This window comes from Pan troglodytes, chromosome 5, assembly GCF_028858775.2.
Source record: "Pan troglodytes isolate AG18354 chromosome 5, NHGRI_mPanTro3-v2.0_pri, whole genome shotgun sequence".
Lineage (NCBI taxonomy): Eukaryota > Metazoa > Chordata > Mammalia > Primates > Hominidae > Pan > Pan troglodytes.
In genome coordinates this window covers 95977613-95996897 of record NC_072403.2, presented here as the reverse complement: position 1 = coordinate 95996897, position 19285 = coordinate 95977613, and the positions used below count along the sequence as shown (strand labels likewise).

Sequence of the window (19285 nt, the reverse complement as noted above, 5' to 3'; positions counted from 1 at the left end):
GATCCTTTTATAGGGTGGTTTATAATCAGCTATAACTCTGAGGAGTATTATTAAATATAGGTTTCTGATAAATTTAGAAATTATGCCATTGGGCCAGGAATGGTGGGTCACACCTGTAATCCCAGCACTTTGGGAGGCCAAGGCAGGTGGATCACCTGAGGTTAGGAGTTTGAGACCAGCCTGGCCAACATGGTGAAACCTCATCTCTACTAAAAATACAAAAAATTAGCCATGTGTGGTGGTGGGCGGCTGTAATCCCAGCTACTCATGAGGCTGAGGCAGAAGAATCACTTGAACCCAGGAGGCGGAGGTTGCAGTGAGCCGAGATCAAGCCATTGCACTCCCATCTGGGCAACAAAAGCGAAATTCCGTCTTAAAAAAAAAAAAAAGATACAGAAATTGTGCCATTGGAATAGAGTGAAAAATTTCCAGAACTTTTATGGAGAGCTGAATGTATTCATGAAGTTTACTGATCCAATATCAAGCAGAACAGGACTGAATACTGAAATACTATTTTATGACTTGAGGATCACCTGAGGTCAGGAGTTTGAGACCAGCCTGGCCAACATGGTGAAATCCTGTCCCTACTAAAATACAAAATTAGCTGGGCATCATAGCGCGTGCCTGTAATCCCAGCTACTCAGGAGACTGAGGTAGAAGAATCACTTGAACCCAGGAGACAGAGGTTGCAGTGAGCCGAGATTGTGCCATTGCACTCCAGCCTGGGCAAAAAAGAGTGAAACTCTGTCTAAGAAAAAAAAAAAATAGGAAAGATCTTGTGTGGTCTGACTACACCATGAGGGAGGTAGTATTGTGAACCTTTGATTCCATCTCACAGCCCAGTTCTCTAGGAGTTTAACTTAGTGAAAATTCTTCTCAAAGTTTAATAATAGTTTGATCAGCAGAGCTAATTTTAATCCACTTCACCCCAGAAATATTTAAATGGAAAATACAGAGAGACTGGAGACCAGATGACATTTTTTATTATGCGTTTGCATTATTTCACATCTTCAGAATAACAATACTAATACAACCACTGCCAAAACTACTGAAATAGTTTAGCATATATCTATACTCTTTCTTTTTTAACCCTCATTTTTAGTTCTACAAGTTTAATATTCTCCAATCCTTTTATTGATGACTCTCTAGTCTTTCTAGTTGTTTAAAGCTTGTTCTTTTGTAGATTACTTAGGAAAGGCTTTGGAAAACAATATTTCCCAAGTTTTTGCATTCTATATTGGTTTATGCCTTTATATTCACCATTAAGTTTTGTTGGGTGTAAAATCCTTGGCTCACATTTTTTTCCATCAGGATATCAAATGTGGTACAACACTTTCTTAAAGCATAAGGCAATGCTGTTGAAAAGTCTGGTGATGATCTAATTTTCTTTCCCTTTTAAGTAATTAGTTTTTGTTTAGATAACTAAAGGCATTTACTTTTTATGGTTCAGTAATTTTACTAAAATTTATATTAATGTTGGTCTTTTTGGATGTATACTCTCTGGTGCTCTTTCAACATTAATTTCAATTTTTCTTGTTAATTTCAGGATGATTTTTCATTAAGTAGAGTTTTTAGTATTCTTTTCCTTTGATTTTTGTCTTCAAGGACTACTATTATTCATATGTTGGATATTCTTTGCCTATCTTCACTATTTACCACTTCCTCTAGAATCCTTTTTATTTGTTTTATTTTTTGAGATGGAGTTTCACTCTTGTTGCCCAGGCTGGAGTGCAAAGGTGCAATCTCGGCTCACCACAACCTCCGCCTCCCGGGTTCAGGCAATTATCCTGCCTCAGCCTCCCAAGTAGCAGGGATTACAGGCCTATGCTACCACACCTGGCTAATTTTGTATTTTTAGTAGAGACAGGGTTTCTCCATGTTGGTCAGGCTGGTCTCAAATTCCTGACCTCAGGTGATCCACCCGCCTCGGCCTCCCAAAGTGCTGGGATTACAGGCATGAGCCACCGCACACAGGCCTCCTTTTTATTTTTATTTTTTTAAAGATTTATTTTCTTTTTACTCTTTTCTTCTTATATAATATGTATTTCCTCTTATGTTCTTTCTAGTTTAGTCTTAGTATCCAAAAACATTTTTATATCTTTACTGAGATATGGTTCAAATTAGATACAATTCATCTACTTAAAATGTACAATTCAACATTTTTAGGTATATTCATAAGTATGTGCAACCATAACCACAGTAAACTTCAGAATATTTTAGCATTTCAAAAACACCCTCCCAACCCTTTAGTTATTATTCCCTATTCCTGTAACCCCTGAGCAGCCACTTAATTATTTTATGTCTCATAGATTTGCCTGTTCTAGACATTTCATAGGAATAGAATCACTGCTGATAAAGACATACCCAAGAAATTAAACCAAGAAAAAGAGGTTTAATTGGACTTATTGTTCCACATGGCTGGGGAGGCCTCAGAATCATGGCGGTAGGTTAAAAATACTTCTTACAGGGTGGCAGCAAGAGAAATGAGTAAGATGCAAAAGCGGAACCCCCTGATAAAACCATCAGATCTCATGAGACTTATTCTCTACCATGAGAACAGTATGGGGGAAACCACCCCCATGATTCAAATTATCTCCCACCAGGTCCCACGTATAACACATGGGAATTATGGGAGTATAATTCAAGATGAAATTTGGGTGGGGACACAGAGCCAAACCATATCATCCCACCCCTGGCTCCTCCAAATCTTATGTCCTCACATTTCAAAACCAATCATGCATTCCCAACAGTACCCCAAAGTCTTAAATCATTTCAGCATTAACCCAAAAGTCCACAGTTCAAAAGTCTCATCTGAGACAAGGCAAGTCCCTTCCACTTATGAGCCTGTAAAATCAAAAGCAAGCTAGTTACTTCCTAGATACAATGAGGGTACAGGTATTGGGTAAATACAGCCATTCCAAATGGGAGAAATTGGCCAAAACAAAGGGGTTACAGGGCCCATGGAAGTCCAAAATCCAGCGGGGCAGTCAAATTTGAAAGCTCCAAAATGATCTCCTTTTACTCCAGGTCTCACATCCAGGTCACGCTGATGCAAGAGGTGGCTTCCCATGGACTTGGGCAGCTCTGGCCCTGTGGCTTTCAGGGTACAGCCTCCATCCTGGCTGCTTTCATGGGCTGGTGTTGAGTGTCTGCAGCTTTTCCAGGCACCTGGTACAAGCTGTAAGTCGATCTACCATTCTGGGGTCTGGAGGACAGTGGTCCTCTTCTCACAGCTCCACTAGGTGGTGTCCCAGTAGGGACTCTGTGAGGGGGCTCCAACCCCACATTTCCCTTCTGCACTGCCCTAGAAGAGGTTCTCCATGAGAGCCCTGCCCCTGCAGCAAACTTCTGCCTGGGCATCCAGGCATTTCCATACATCTTCTGAAATCTAGACAGAGGTTCCCAAACCCCATTTCTCGACTTCTGTGCACCCACATGCTCAACATCACATGGAAGTTGCCAAGGCTTAAGGCTTTCACCCTCTGAAGCCATGGCCTGAGCTTCATGTTGGCCCCTTTCAGCCATGGCCGGAGTGGCTAGGAAACAGGGCACCAAGTCCTTAGACTGCACACAGCACAAGGACCCTAGGCTTTGCCCACAAAACCATTTTTACCATTTTTTCTTCCTAGACCCCAGGTCTGTGATAGAAGAGGCTGCCACAAATGTCTCTGACATGCCCTGGAGACATTTTCCCCATTGTCTTGGAAATTAACATTCAGTTCCTTGTTACTTATGCAAATATCTACAGCCAGCTTGAATTTCTCCTCAGAAAACAGGATTTTCTTTTCTATCGCATTGTCAAGCTGCTAATTTTCTGAACTTTAATGCTCTGCTTCCCTTTTAAAACTGAATGCCTTTAACAACACTTGAGTCACCTCTTGAATGCTTTGCTGCTTAGAAATTTCTTCCACCAGATACCTTTAATCATCTCTCTCAAGTTCAGAGTTCCACAAATCTCCAGGGCAGGGGCAAAATGCCGCCAGTCTCTTTGCTAAATCATAACAAGAGTCACCTTTGCTCCAGTTCTCAACAGGTTCCTCATCTCCACCTGAGACCACCTCAGTCTAGATTTCATTGTCCATATCATTATCAGTATTTTGTCAAAGCCATTCAACAAGTCTCGAGGAAGTTCCAAACTTTCCCATTTTCCTGTCTTCTTCTGAGTCCTCCAAACTGTTCCAATCTCTGCCTGTTACCAAGTTCCAAAGTTGTTTCCACATTTCCCGGTATCTTTGCAGCAACACCCTACTCTACTGGTACCAATTTACTGTATTAGTCCATTTTCACGCTGCTGATAAAAGACTTACCTGAGACTGGGGGAAAAAAGGGGTTTAATTGGACTTACAGTTCCACATGGCTGGGGAGGCCTCAGAATCATGGCAGGAGGTGAAAGGCACTTCTTACATGGCGGCCGCAAGAGAAAATGAGTAAGATGCAAAAGCGGAAACCCCTGATAAAACCACCAGGTCTTGTGAGAGTTATTCACTACCATGAGAACAGTATGAGGGAAACTGCCCCCATGGTTCAAATTATGTCCCACTGGGTTCCTCCCACAACACATGGGAATTATGAGAGTACAATTCAAGATGAGATTTGGGTGGTGACACAGAGCCAAACCATATCAGGATGTTTGGGTTGTTTCCACATTTTAACTCTATGTGTAATGCTGCACCCAAGATAATTCTTCCATTCCATGAATGGGGGATATGCATCAAAAGAGAACTTTAACAAAGAAAGTAAACTCATTTTTGAATTTTAAGATCACTCTGGCATTCTGTTTTGAGGTCTGCTAAACTTGCAATGCTGGGTGAAAATGACTTCAAAATAAAACCAATGTTGAAAGACACCAAGAGACTGTAACTAGTTGAGATTCCATTTTTCCTTTATAATTAATTTGCCACAATTTTAAATACTGTAGATCATACAGAATCTGTTTTTTCTGCCCCAAAATGGGGGTCTGTTATCAACAGACTCAGCCCCAACCTGGTTCAGGACAAACTTGTGTGGTTCAGAAGGTAGATCACAGAGCAGGTTGTACCTATGCCTTTGCCAGCATAATGAAGTTGACTCTTTTGGGGTGGGTGTCAAAGCTCCTCTCATGTTCTGTTACATTAAGGTAAAAACTGAGGGCCCATAGCAAGGGCCCCTATCTAGACAAAACCTAATCATCTTATCTTGGACAAATTTCTCTGTTCTTTCTATAGCCTGTGGTAGACAAAATGTGCCCATCAAAGATGTCAACACCCAAATGCCTGCAACCTTTGAATATATTATATAGGAAAAAGGACTTTACAGCTATAATTAAAATTATAGATTTTTAAAATAGGAAGATTACCCTGGATATCTGGATAGGTCCAATCTAAACACATGAGATCTTAAAAGCAGTGAACTCTTGCTAGGGCAAGAAAGATATGGCAGAAAGGGAATTCAGAGAGATTGAAAGCATAAGATTCATCTACCAATGCTGAAGAAGCCCACAAGGGAATTCAGAGAGACTGAAAGCATGAGATTCATCCACTAATGCTGAAGAGGGCCACACAGAAAGTATGAGAAGGAATGTGGGCAAATTCTAGAAACAAAGACTAGCCCACAGCTAACAGCTAGCAAGGAAATGGGGAACTCAGTCCTACAACTGCAAGGAACTGAAATCTACCTAATGAGGCTGAAAGAACTCTTATCTAGGGACTTCCCCTTACAGCCTCTAGCTAAGAGCCCAGCTCAGCTGACAATCTGATTTCGGCCTTGTGAGGCTTTAAGCAGAGGACCCAGTTGAGCCATATTGTGCCTAGATTTCTGTGCCATGGAACTGTGAGATAATAAATTGGTGTTGTTTTAAGCTACTAAGTTTGTAGTAATTTGATCTAGCAGCAATAGAAAATTAATATATAAACTTTTTTTTTTAAAAAGCAGAATTTGCAAGCAAATGTGACTTTGAGCGTAATTCTTCTTCATTGCAAATATGTGATGTAGGAGTCTTTGAGTTATTTGCTTGAGAATAACAGTGATAAACTATACTCCTATCTGTGCTCCTCAGTATTTGGTTGCATTCATTGGAAGACTGAGGCTCTACTTAGGGGATTTTTTCCTCCAAGTCCTTCTAGAATACCCTGGAATGGAGAATGAATTTTAGGAGATCAGGACTGCAGCATGAAGATGAATTATCAAGCTACTGTACTAATCCAGCTGAGGGATGATAGGACAGGGTTAGCTGGTATGGAAGAGTCAGACTGGAGAAGGGGACATTGATGTTGATTCCTAATAGTTCTAGAATGGCTTACTAGGTGGATGGTGGGGTGGTATGCAGGAAGTAAATGGATATTGAAAACTGAAGCTCAGCTGATTCTCAAATTAGTCACTCCCATTTGGGAATTAACATGTAAGTTGATAAAATCATGTCAGTGGAGATTACCCAGGAGATACTTATGGATTTGTTTTAAAATATAAACAAAATATAAATATAATAAAATATAACAAAATATAACAAAATATAAACAAAATATAAATAAAATATAAACAAAAATATAAAACATAAAAGGAGAAATGAGGCAGCATTACATATAGCGACTAATAGAGAGGAGATTTTGTTGCTTGGGAAAGGAGAGAGAAAAAAGAAGAGGCTTAGAAAAGATGAGAAAGATGCTGGCTAAGTTAGATTTGATACATCGCAAATGAACTTAAAAAAAGTGGTAAATGGTCTCTTTTTATATTAGTCTATTTTCACACTGCTATAAAGAACTACCTGAGACTGGGTAATTTATGAAGAAAAGAGGTTTAATTGACTCACAGTTCTGCATGGCTGGGGAGGCCTCAGGAAACGTACAATTATGGTAGAAAGCAAAGAAGAAGCAAGGACCTTCTTCATAATACAGCAGGAGGTGGGGAGGAAGTGCCACACTTTTAAACCATCAGATCTCATGAGAACTCACTTACCATCATGAGAACAGCATGGGGGCAATCACTCCCATGATCCAATCACCTCCCACCAAGACCCTCCCTCGACATGTGGGAATTACAATTTGAGAGGAGATTTGGGTGAGGACACAGAGCCAAATCACCTCACCCTTAGATGGAAAAAAATAAGTAGGGGGAAGGCATGAAGCTAGAAAAAGTTCTTGTTACCTACCAGGGAACAGTACCAGTCCAGGACAGCTAGATTCCTGTCTTTGTGAATAATGATGATGGTGGAAATGGCTACAGAAGACAGAGGCACAGGAAAAAGTGATAGTGTTCAACCAGCCATTTGCACATAGGAAGCTTCACAAGCTGGGCGTCTGTAATTTGGGGAATATTAATATTGTGTTCCTCTTGAGTATATTATTCATTCAGCAAAGATTTAGCTGTTTACAAAATCATTTACAGAGAAATTGGAGACTCTTTCAATCCCCTATTTCTGTGAAAACATTGCAGCTGTACTAAGACTGAAAAATCCTAGTTAGCTTATACAGTAGCTACCTATGCATTCAACAGTTTCCTCACGAAAAGCTCACAATGACTATCCTTGATACCCTTTGCTGATCTGAATCTGTGAAAGTATTTGACAGTTGCACAAAGCAGCAGGAAGAGAAAATAAGTTGCCCACATGCAAGAACCTAAGAGGGCTTCCTGCTGAACCACCAGTTGTGGAGAAAGCAGCCAACCAGGGGAAGAACCATTCAAGGCAGAATGTTCCTCATTTTTCCAGCTGATTTAGACGGACTAAAGAATTAAAATTCAACCCATTCCAAAGCACCAAATAATAACTTTATGCTGTGGAACTAGACACTGTACTTTCATTCTCTTTCCTAATGTCTTTGTTTTTGGCTAAGAGTAAAAATAGCTATCAAGGTTCCCTCTCTCAAGCTCTGTTAACACACCTAGTCCAAAGGTGCATGTGTGTCATGTCTCTAATATATTTTATTGCTGCCTTTTAAAATTCCCCTTGAGACGCTGGCCCAATATTGTTGCATTCAACCACATTTCTACCACAAGGATTAAAAAGAACTTAAGTATAATTTTATTCTATTCTGCATCAATGCCATACACACACAAAAAAATGTTTGGATCACTTAATAAGTTATAACATTCTATGTTTTAACATTAATAACAAGGACATAAATGATCATTTCCTGAGTTAACAGTGCAAGGTAAAATTTAATCTGTATTGCTAATAAGACATTTTACAGCATAGAAACATGATCGAAGTGATCATTTACTTTATCATGTCATAAAACACAAGTGCTTATTGTAGAACAGTGATATAATTTAAATGGCAAGGAAATTTGTGATTCATAACAAAGAATCCTGTATGTATTTGTTGCCATGATTAACTTTCAAGGTCAAATATCAGTAGTAAAATAAGTTGTGGTACAAAAGAAAGCCAAGAAGTTACCTGAACTGAAGGAACATTTGATTTCATTTAAGAAACTGAAGGCTGGATTCTAGTTAACCTTTTGTTATGTACAAAAATGTTCTCTTAAAAAACCCTAAGCAATCACAAATATAGATAAACTAGTTGAATAAAGGACAATGACAGCTCTTCATTATGCTGTAAAACTATGGATCTCATTTTTGGAAAAGTTGAGATCATGCAGCAACCTGAAAAACAAATAAAAAGCACATGTTTCTTAGGGAAAATGCTTTAAAATGAAGAAATAAGAGCAGTTTACCACCATAATCATGATACTTTTTCATTTTCCCCATTCACTATGTAGTTTTTTTTTTAATAAAAAAACACTATCACTTCTTAAAAAATTAGTGATTAGTAACTCCTAAATATCATGAAATATCTAAGCAGTGCTCAAATTTTCAACTAGCTCATAAATGTCATAATTTTAAAAAATAGTTTCAATCAATATCCAATTAAAATTTACTCATTATGATTGGCTGATAAGTCTTTTAGGCATCCTTTGATCTGTAAGATCCCCCAGACCCCCACTCCATCCTGCAATTTATTTGTTGACAAAAATCAGATTTTTATTTGTTGAGTCTCCTAAAACCTTCATTTTTCTACATCCCTGTGGTATTCCTTAATAATATGTCTTTATGTCCCCATATTTTCCATAACTTAATATATGGATCTAGAGGCTTGATCAGACACAGGTTCAAATCTTTTTGACAAGACTATTTCACAGGTAATGTTCCTCTATCTGGAGGCATGTAATAAATGGTTGCCTCTCTTTTTGAGTGCTAGCTACCATTATGATCTATGTATAGATCCATTAGTTCATTAAGCACTGCAATTGGTGATATTCTACTTCTATCATTCTTTATTCATTAATCAGCTGAGGAATCCTATAAAGAAAAATGTCTGCTCATTTATTATGTGATTATTCAGTAGTATGGCTCATATAACAAAGGGAGAATAAATGTTTGATTTTTTTCCCCTTTATTCACCAGTTTTCAAAGAAAGGAGTTGATTCCCCTACGATTCTATCTTCATTCTCCCCCTACTGAACAGGAAAAGCAGAAATACTGCGTATTGTTCAACTAGGAAAATAGTATAATAACTACTTTTTTACCACTTACTCTATTATAAATGTCACTTTGCTACGCACTTCACATGCATAGGTATTATTATTTATTCATTTTTATAGATAAGTGCACTAAAGCTTAGAAGGGTTAAGAACTGCCCTAGGACACCCAGCAAATGATTGTAAGATGCTTGTAAGTGGTAGACCTGGGATTTAAACCCCAGCTGGCAGCTCCCAGAGGGCATACACATACTCACACAAAGGGCCAGTAGGGCACAGGAATTGAAGCCAACACAGTGCAGCAGTAAAGCCTCTCAGTATCTGGGCCCACGCTACCATTCCATCCTGTTCTCCCAGGCAAGCAGCTTCACTCTAGCCAAACCAGTCTAGTCTTTTGTATAAATCGGCACCCATAATGCATCTGCCAGTTCTCCCTGCCTGTACTATCCCCTTCTCCATCTCTCTTGACTGGTAGGTTTTAGTCCACATGCTGTGCACATGACTTTTTTGACCATGCAGCTCCTGTCTCTCCAACACACACATCGCTAGGTAAAAGTAACCCATCTCTCCCGGAATTCCGGTAACATCTTGATTTTATCTCTAGTAAGATATTTGTGGTGTTCTGAGTCATACTTTGGTTATCAGCACGTGCATTTGTTTCTACCACTAGATAGTGTGGTCCTGGAAAGCAGAGACTGTTTTACTAACCTCTGTAATAAAGTATATATTTAATGGATAAAGAACCATTATTCGCCAAGTAATGATAAGCTGCTTATCTATATTTTTTAAAAAATAGGTTTCTGAGTCTTTCTCTGTTACCATACCATACAGACTGACAAATGTTCACCAAATATGGAGAATATGTCTGGGATGGCTATATTTTTAATATAATCTATGTAGCAGACATGAGATTAACTTTGCAGCACTCTAGGAGTAGACATCACAATCACAAGAAAGACTCATTTTTCAGAACAGCAAAAACTATAATAAGAAACCCATATAATTGCTAATCAAGAAAAATACACCACATCCATTAAGATGATGAGGATAAGGAAACCAAAGAAATGAGTCCTAACTGAGAGTCACAAGGGCAGCTACTATGAATTTTAAGTACTGATTTGAATCAAGTTACATCTCAGAATGCAACTCTATGCAGCATGTTCAGGAGTGAGTAATAGCAGGAATCCACATGTAATGATTAATAAATACTCCTGAGCAACTCTGGGTAAGCCAGTTAGCACAGCATTGAAAGATTGGCTCTGAGGTAAAACTGAGAAAAGAAAGCCATATAGGTTCAGGTCAATTTTTTTTTTTTTTTTTTTGAGACAGAGTTTCGCTCTTGTTGCCCAGGCTGGAGTGCAATGGCGCGATCCTGGCTCACTGCCAACCTCCGCCTCCTAGATTCAAGCGATCCTCCTGCCTCAGCCTCCCAAGTAGCTGGGATCACAGGTGCCCACCACCATGCTTGGCTAATTTTTGTATTTTTAGTAGAGATGGGGTTTCACCATGTTGGCCAGGCTGGTCTTGAACTCCTGACCTCAGGTGATCCACCTGCCTTGGCCTCCCTAAGTTTATGGTCAATTTTAAAAATGCAAAAATGATTCTAATTATTTAAAAGTATTATTATATTGCAATCTGTAAAGTACTCATTGAGATACTTCTAAAATAGCAGAAGCAATACAGTAGAAGACAGTACAGCTCTTAGCCTTTTTTCATAAAAAATTTTTTATATTCAAACTATGTTAGTCTTCATTGTAATTTTAATAGTTTTGCTTGAGCTTTAAAAGAGCAAAAGTTTACACAGAAACTTGAAAAATCTTTTTAAGTTGAGAGAGTTTAACTAAAACAACATTTTTCTTAAAGCATTAAAATAGAAATATATTTAATTAAAAATAAAATACATTTTAAATATGACAAGAAAAAAGTTTTTAATGTTTTTATTGATTGGGGGGTCAATCTTTTCTACAATTAAAATTTTAAATAAAAAAGCAAGATATAAGATTATCTATGAGGACTAAACTCTGATTTTTTTTTTTTTTAATCTTGCCCAAATTCCTATCTAAGGGGTCTGGGAAGTCATGCCCTACAAACCATAAATTCTCATCAGATGGGTTTTATTTAACCCCATATATCGTGACTTACTTTCCAACCTGACTCTGGCATAACATTACGAGACAAGGAAGAAAATAAAAATGTTTTACCCCAAAACATGTTTCTTTGCCATGTCTTGAAATGGCCCTGCAAATCTGTCCTTTGTGGGGGAAAATTTGCATCTGTAAAGAATCCTATTAACATAGCTAGATCTTCTTCTTCCAGGCCAGTCCAATCCTGAAGAGGTTAACTAAGAGTCTAGTACCTTTTAAAGGTCTGAACAGGGAACATTGTCATCTATTATCTCTAAGGGCAGCCACTGTAAGACTTCAAAAGAACCTTGGTCTCCACAATCTTTTATCTTAACCTGAACGTTCCCTTTCTGTGGATCTCAGGTCTTTAGACAAACTCAACCAATTGTCAACCAGAAAATGTTTAAATGTTTAAACTTACCTAGAGCCTGGAAACCCGTGCCCCCACCCAATCCAGCTTTGAGTTGTCCTGCCTTTCTGGACCAAACCAATGTATTTCTTAAATGTATTTGATTGATGTCTCATGCCTCCCTAAAATGTATGAAACCAAGCTATGCCCCGACCACCTTGGGCACATGTTCTCAGGACCTCCTGAGGGCTGTGTCACAGGCCACGGTCACTATATTTGGCTCAGAATAAATCTCTTCAAAGATTTTACAGAGTTTGACTCTTTTCATCAACATCTAGAAATGTTAAGTTAGTCACCTACTAAATAAGAATAGGGCACTTAGAACAGCCATATTTTAAAATTATCTAGAAATCCAATAGGGGCTATATTTAACCAAATATTTTAAAGTGCCATTTTAAAGCTAAATCACATCAAGATGAATTTCAAACAGGATCGCCACTACCACTGATTTTTCATGATCCATGCTTCAACTATTAGTCTTGCCTTATTTGTGTTCTAGTCTTCCCTTTTTGTCTTGCTGCTTGGCTTTTGATCACATATATTATTTACTTTCACTCAGTTACAGAGAATGAAGATCAAAAGCTACAATGAGATGAACATTCCTTATTAATTACTATATATTATGAAGCTTTGATGGAAGAAGAGGTTGGGCCTAATGTCCCAAATAAGAATTGTGGCACCAATCTTGTGGGTGTAACAATATTGGCAGCCATCACGAGCAGAGAACACTGACTGCTGGCTGTAACTTACTTTTGTGTTTTATCTAACAATATGCATAATCCTGGCCTCCAACTCAAACTATACGAAGATTTAAAGACTTTGTTATTTTCTAAAACTGTAAGATTATTAAAGTGCAGTTTCATATAAACAGGAAGAACTGAGAGATGCTTGTTATGAAAGATCTTCACTTCAGTGTTGGGCAGTCTGTTTCCTACTACACTGTTACTCACCTTACTCCTTGTTCTGTAAATGGCACTGGTCCACAAATGCAGACGAGAACTTTGGATTTGTCCAAATTTCTTTTCAAAAATTCAGAAAGAAGAGCTGGTGAAATATGTCCCTGTTTGCCATTCCATTCAGAAATAGGTGCTGAGAGAACAAATTCAACATCCAGTCTAGGGAAAAGAAAAACAGCTTTTTAAAGTTTATTATTTTAAACATATTATTAACATGTTTCAAGTTCAAGAATATATTTCTCCCCTAAAAGAACAATTTAATATATAAAGATACACTTACTTGCTAGAAAAACACTGAAAAAAATTGTAAGATTTAACAAAAACATACAGGTAAATCTATATTTACTAAGGATTAGCTTTTCCTATAGATAAGGAATGTAATTTGGCATTTTTTTTTTAAATTGAACTAATTATCCAAGCATGGTAGCTCACACCTGTAACCCTAGCATCTTGGGAGGCCAAGGTGGGAGGATTGTTTGAGAACAGGAGTTTGAGACCAGCCTGGGCAACACAGCGAGACCTAGTTTCTACAAAAAAAAAAACCAAAAACAACAACAACAAAAAAAACTGTTTAAACTTAGCCAGGTGTGGTGGCATGTGCCTGTGGTCCTAGCTATTTGGGAAGCTGAGGCAGGAGGATCGTTTGATCCAATGAGCTATGATTGCACCAGCCTAGGCAACAGAGCAAGAACCTGTCTCTTAAAAAAGAAATTAATTAAAAATAAATATATAAATGAAATAAAGATCCCAAGGGATCTCAGAGAACGCTACATTTCTATTAATAATCTACTAGTATTGAAAAAAAAGAACAAATATTGCATGTTCTCACTTATGAGTGGAGCTAAACCCTGTGTACATAAGAACATAAAGATGAGAACAATAGACACTGGGGGCTCCAAAAGGAGGGAGGTGTAGGGAAAGGGGCAAGGGCTGAAAACCCTCCTAGTGTGTACTATGTTCATTGTCTAGGTGACAAGATCAATAGAAATCCAAATTTCAGCATCACGCAATATACCCTTCAAGCAAACCTGCACATGTACCCCCTGAACCCAAAATAAACAATAATAATATGCTGGTATAAATCACAGTAAATAGCAATTACCAGTGACACATGCATTTTAATCTCTGGCTGCAATTTAAGGATATTCTAAAGAGGCTGTTATCCTGCTTATCTCCTTTTCATACGCTGAGAAAAGAGCTTAAACTGGAACAGGAGCATTCCCAAGTTAAGACTCAATAATTCTTTAATGAAAGATTTTTTATATCAAAATATAGACAATTCCTGTGGAATACTCTCTCCTGGGTTTTCTGAATGAAGGTTAACTTACTGTCTAAAAAATTACAGCTTTGAGATGCTGGAGACATGTGGGGGCACACAGTAAACATCCTGAAATTCTTTTATAATTTCAAAAGTGCCAGAAGGGGTTGGGACCCTTGAAAAGGTTACCTGAAAATAAATTCAGATAACCCATAAAATACAAAGTAATATGAAAGAGGAAGAGAACAGACCTGCTTCTGATGAGTGCCTATGTGATCTCAAACGTCAATCTAAGTAAGTTTGTCAAAAATTTTATTTTAAAGTAGGCTGATAGTGATCTGAGATGACAAGTCTTGAAATACAAATGTATTCATTTAGTCTAAATCATTAGCAGTCATCCAACGACTTATTCCCTCCTCCTCTAGCCAATCAGCTTCAGCAACTTGCCTCCTTCATTTTCTCACATAAAGTCCCTTACCTTCCCATTTTTACTGTCACAACTCCAGATCAGGTTCTTATATCTCGCCTAAAATATTACATTAACAGCCTTAGCCCTTAATCTATTTGATATACCATTGCCATATTAGTTCCCCTAAAAACTCTGATACAACTTTACAGCTTTTTTGCTTAAAAGCTTCAGTGATTCCTCACTGCCCACAGATTGGTATTTCAGAGTACTTGGGGCCCCAGCTTTTCCTGCTTTTGTTTTTTTTGTTTTTTGTTTTTTTTCTAGCTAAAGAAAATGCCTGCAACTGTAATAAAAATTGCTATGTGCTCACAGGAAAAAAATCTCACAAAACTAGGAATCAAAATTAGATAAAACATATATAATTATATATGTTTCCATAATTATATGGAAACATTTCTTAAAATGAATCTAATGAAACACTAGTATGCCTCCAGATGTTAGTAGTTATTCCATGAAAGCAGGCTATCAAATAAGTCTGTGACATACTGGGTTAAAAAAAGTTAAATATATTTCCTTAGAATTTCAGAAAGCCTTAAATATGCTAAGTTCAGAGTAAATCTTCAGGAAGGCATATACTGTTTCCCAAATTTATTCAATCACAGAGTCCATTCCGGGGAACACATTAACATTTCAAAGAACACATTCCAAGCAACACAACATCTGAGGAACATCTCCTGGAAGAAACCGAAAGTGCTATAAGGCTCCAGATTAGTGGGCTACATATCTGTCGGCATAAGAGGCTGGGGAAAAAGAAACAGTTTCAGGTATACTGTTCAATTTACTTCAGCTTCTGGCATCATCAGCTTTTGCTAACTTAAATGGAACTGCCACATTGCCAGTCCCAATACTGACATCAGAAGACAAAAACATATAGTCCACAGAGCCTGTCAGCACTACAGGGAGATGAGCCACAGAGTGTCACTGTGCCTTCTTCCTATGTCTATCTGATATATAATATTTACTTCACATATTAATTACATTCAAGGTCTTTCAGCACCTGATTTTAGCCTATCTTGTTTCCTCAATTGTAAACAAAAAGATCAGAAATGATAACTATTAAGATTCCTTCTAAAACTGATATAAGGTTTAATGGGTTTATTTTTAGTTATTCTGCATCATTCTCCTTCATGCACAATATTTATTTCAACAAAACAACTCTACTCTGTCATTAAAACACTAGAATATCCTGGCCCTCATGTCTTATGCAATCCTACTACCCAGATTTATTTTCCCGCTCCAAGAAATGCTAATCATTTCCCAAAGCCCAGCTCAAAAGCCCCTTCTTCCATGAAGCTCTGATATTCCCACCCTCACAAAAATGGAATAAAATTCTTTTCACTAGATATCTATGGTATGTTTTTTGTTTCTCTCAAGGCACAGACTTTATAGTCACTTATGTACTTTAGAACTTCACCACCACTAGGGTAGTCTTACTGATTTCTTATCTTTTTGTAATGTCAAGCACATTTTGCAGGGAGTGAGCACACAAATGTTTAAAGTGATGTAAATTGTCTTCTATCTTCTGTTGGTGCATGTAAGTGGGTAAATAGTCCCGTTTCCTTTGTGACCCATTTCCATGCTGCTTAGAATCCCTTTATTTCCCCTCTCTCTTTTGCCCCAACTAACCTCCCAATCCACTCTAGTGTAAAAATAATGACACTAACAACATCACTGTTAATGACACTGTCAGTGTTAATGTCATCAACAATGACAATGTAGGCTGGGTATAGTATTCTCTGCTAAGTGTTTTCATTGTCAGAGGCATTTGTCAAAATGTAACAGATGCCGGAGAGGACGTGGAGAAATAGGAACACTTTTACACTGTTGGCAGGAGTGCAAATTAGTTCAACCATCGTAGAAAATAGTGTGGCGATTCCTCAAGGATCTAGAACCAGAAAGACCATTTGACCCAGCAATCCCATTACTGGGTATATACTCAAAGGATTATAAGTCATTCTACTATAAAGACACATGCACATGTATGTTTATTGCAGCACTATTCACAATAGCAAAGACTTGGAACCAACCTAAATGCCCATCAATGTTAGACTGGATAAAGAAAATGTGGCACATTACACCAGGGAATACTATGCAGCCATAAAAAAGGATGAGTTCATGTCCTTTGCAGGGACATGGATGAAGCTGGAAACCATCATTCTCAGCAAACTAACACAGAAACAGAAAACCAAACACCGCATGTTCTCACTCATAAGTGGGAGTTGAACAATAAGAACACATGGACACAGGGAGGGGAACGTTCCACACTGAGGCCTGTTGGGCGGTGGAGGGGCAGGGGAGGGATGAATTAGGAGAAATACCTAATGTAGATAATGGGTTGATGGGTGCTGCAAACCACCATGGTACACGTATACCCATGTAACAAACCTGCATGTTCTGCACATGTATCCCAGAACTTAAAGTATAGGTATCAAGAGCCTTAAAACAGTTTGACCTAATAATTCTTCTTTATCCTGAATAGTTAGAGAGGTATTGAAGAATTTCTAGTCACTATGTCAAATAACAGAGAATTGGTTAACTAAATTATGGTATGCTCACATGACTGAACACAATGCAGTTATTAAAAATCATGGTATACTGCAAGATTTACTAACTGGCACAACTGGCATTTTGGGCTGGATAATTCTTTGTTGTAGGGGGGCTCTCCTGTGAATTGTAAGATATTTTGTAGCAATCCTGGCCTCTACTGACTAGGTGTAACACGTCTTTCCCTAGTTGAGACAATAAATGTTTCTGGGGTGGCAGAGTTGCTTAAGGTTGAAAACCACCTGTTGAAAATATTCTTTATGTAAAAAACACACAATACAATAAGTAGAAATGTAGTTATAAAAATTATAGTTAGTATGACTACATTATTTTAAATATACAAAACAAAAAGGTAGGTATGCATATGAATAGAAAGATACAGACCATAATGTTAATAATTGTTCTTTGGGTGGTAGGATTATGGGTGATTTTTTTCTTATACTTTTTCTATATAAACATGTATTAATTTTATAAAAAGAAGGGAAATCAACAAATGCTGTTTATAAAAAAATGTACCACTACCTTTACTAAAATAAGATTAATGGTCTCCAAGAACGACTCATTTGAAACAAAAGGAAAATACCTGTTATATTTATATACCACAAAATGTTTTCTAGAAGTCAACCTCATTGTCAAACTGTACCACCTGTCCCACCCCACAAAACTCATTCTACAAAAGCAGAGACATCACAGAGCTAGGGCATTCTGCTGATGGGAGCAGGTGGGCCAATGTGTACTGAATGAACTGAGCCTCATACACTGATCACATATTTGGGAGAAGGATAAGTGGAATTTAGTTTGGATTTCAGTTTACATAATTAGTTAAATCCACTACTGCACATATTTGCCTTATGTTTTGTCTCATTTTTCATAAGAAAAAAAGGATAAGATTTTGCTAGACTTGGAATGTGGTGAATTGAATCCCAATTGCTAGAACAGTCAAGTTTAATAACACATTTGGATAAAATTTGGGTACACATTTTTTTTTTCTGTTCAGATTTCATACTTAATGACATGAAAATCAGATTGAAATAGAAAGAGTAGTATTCTAAAAATTATTTATGAAGTATCTATATTTTTGCAATTCTCCTGAGGGCAGTAATTAGGGAAAATGAAGAGATTCATTCCTTGGGCTGCATGAGAAAATAAGTAAACACAATATCGTGTCACTGTTGGATCCATGTGTACAGGTACATAATAGATGTTACACATATTTCACGAATGAATGAATGAATGTCTGCTACAAACATACTAATTCTGGGCTAGGAACCTACATATGCTAACTCATTGATTCCTATGTCCAAATGATTCTGTGGTGTAGGTATTAATGTTTGTTTTATAGATGGAAAAACTGAAGCTCAGCCAGATAAAGTAATTTGCCCAAGGCCAAGAGATCAATAACTTTCCATTATACAATTTTATTTTGAAGAATTCCATTTGCTAATGATATTCTCTAGATAAACTCTGAGGACAAGCATAGCACACTTGCTGAAAATATTCAATCATATGTCAGCCTCAGAATCCATAATTCCTATCCCTCTCCTTGTTCCACAAAGGATGGAGTAGAAGACTGGGACCTAATTATATAGACAGTAGGGTATTTCTCTTAACTACAAAATTTGTTTTTTAATATTTACAATTCAATAATTAACCACAGAAATGTGTTCCAGTAACATATTTTGGCATCAGGAATTTTACTACTAAAACTGTAAGTGATATAGAGAGGGTCAAGATATGGTAAAGAGTGATGATTTACTATATTAGAAAATGAAGATCCTTAAATGCTAACTAAAATACAACTGTGACTAATTAAAATCATCTCAACTTAAATCTTAACTTTTACTTTCCTTTTTTGTATGGGACACAATAATTATGTTTTGGCTGAATAGTACTAGCAAATGCAATCAATAAGCCTTTAAGGCCAGGGTTCTCCTATGTTTTACATCAAGCCTCAGAATATGGTAAAATTCCTGCTAAATCTTCCAAAGCCATATACACAGGCATGGTCATTTTGTTTTCTAGCTGGGGCTTGACCTGACCTCACTAAAAAAAAAAAAAAAAAAAAAAATGCCCAAAA

The 19285-nt window shown here is 37.4% G+C and overlaps 1 protein-coding gene across 9 annotated transcripts in view; it reads right to left on the bottom strand.

The window, feature by feature from the left end:
- CYB5R4 (cytochrome b5 reductase 4) overlaps positions 1 to 19285 on the bottom strand; it is a 125952-nt gene that overhangs the window by 11614 nt on the left and 95053 nt on the right. For 2 of the 9 annotated variants that reach the window (XR_008548351.2, XR_008548350.2), the window contains exons 15-17: positions 12932 to 13096; positions 8369 to 8574; positions 7124 to 7271 (exon numbers count right to left, since the gene is read on the bottom strand). Coding sequence is in view for 4 of the 9 variants with exons in the window: in XM_016954678.3 (XP_016810167.1) it covers positions 8520 to 8574; positions 12932 to 13096 (220 nt within the window). In the remaining 5 variants the exon portion in view is untranslated. 9 annotated transcript variants of the gene reach the window in all.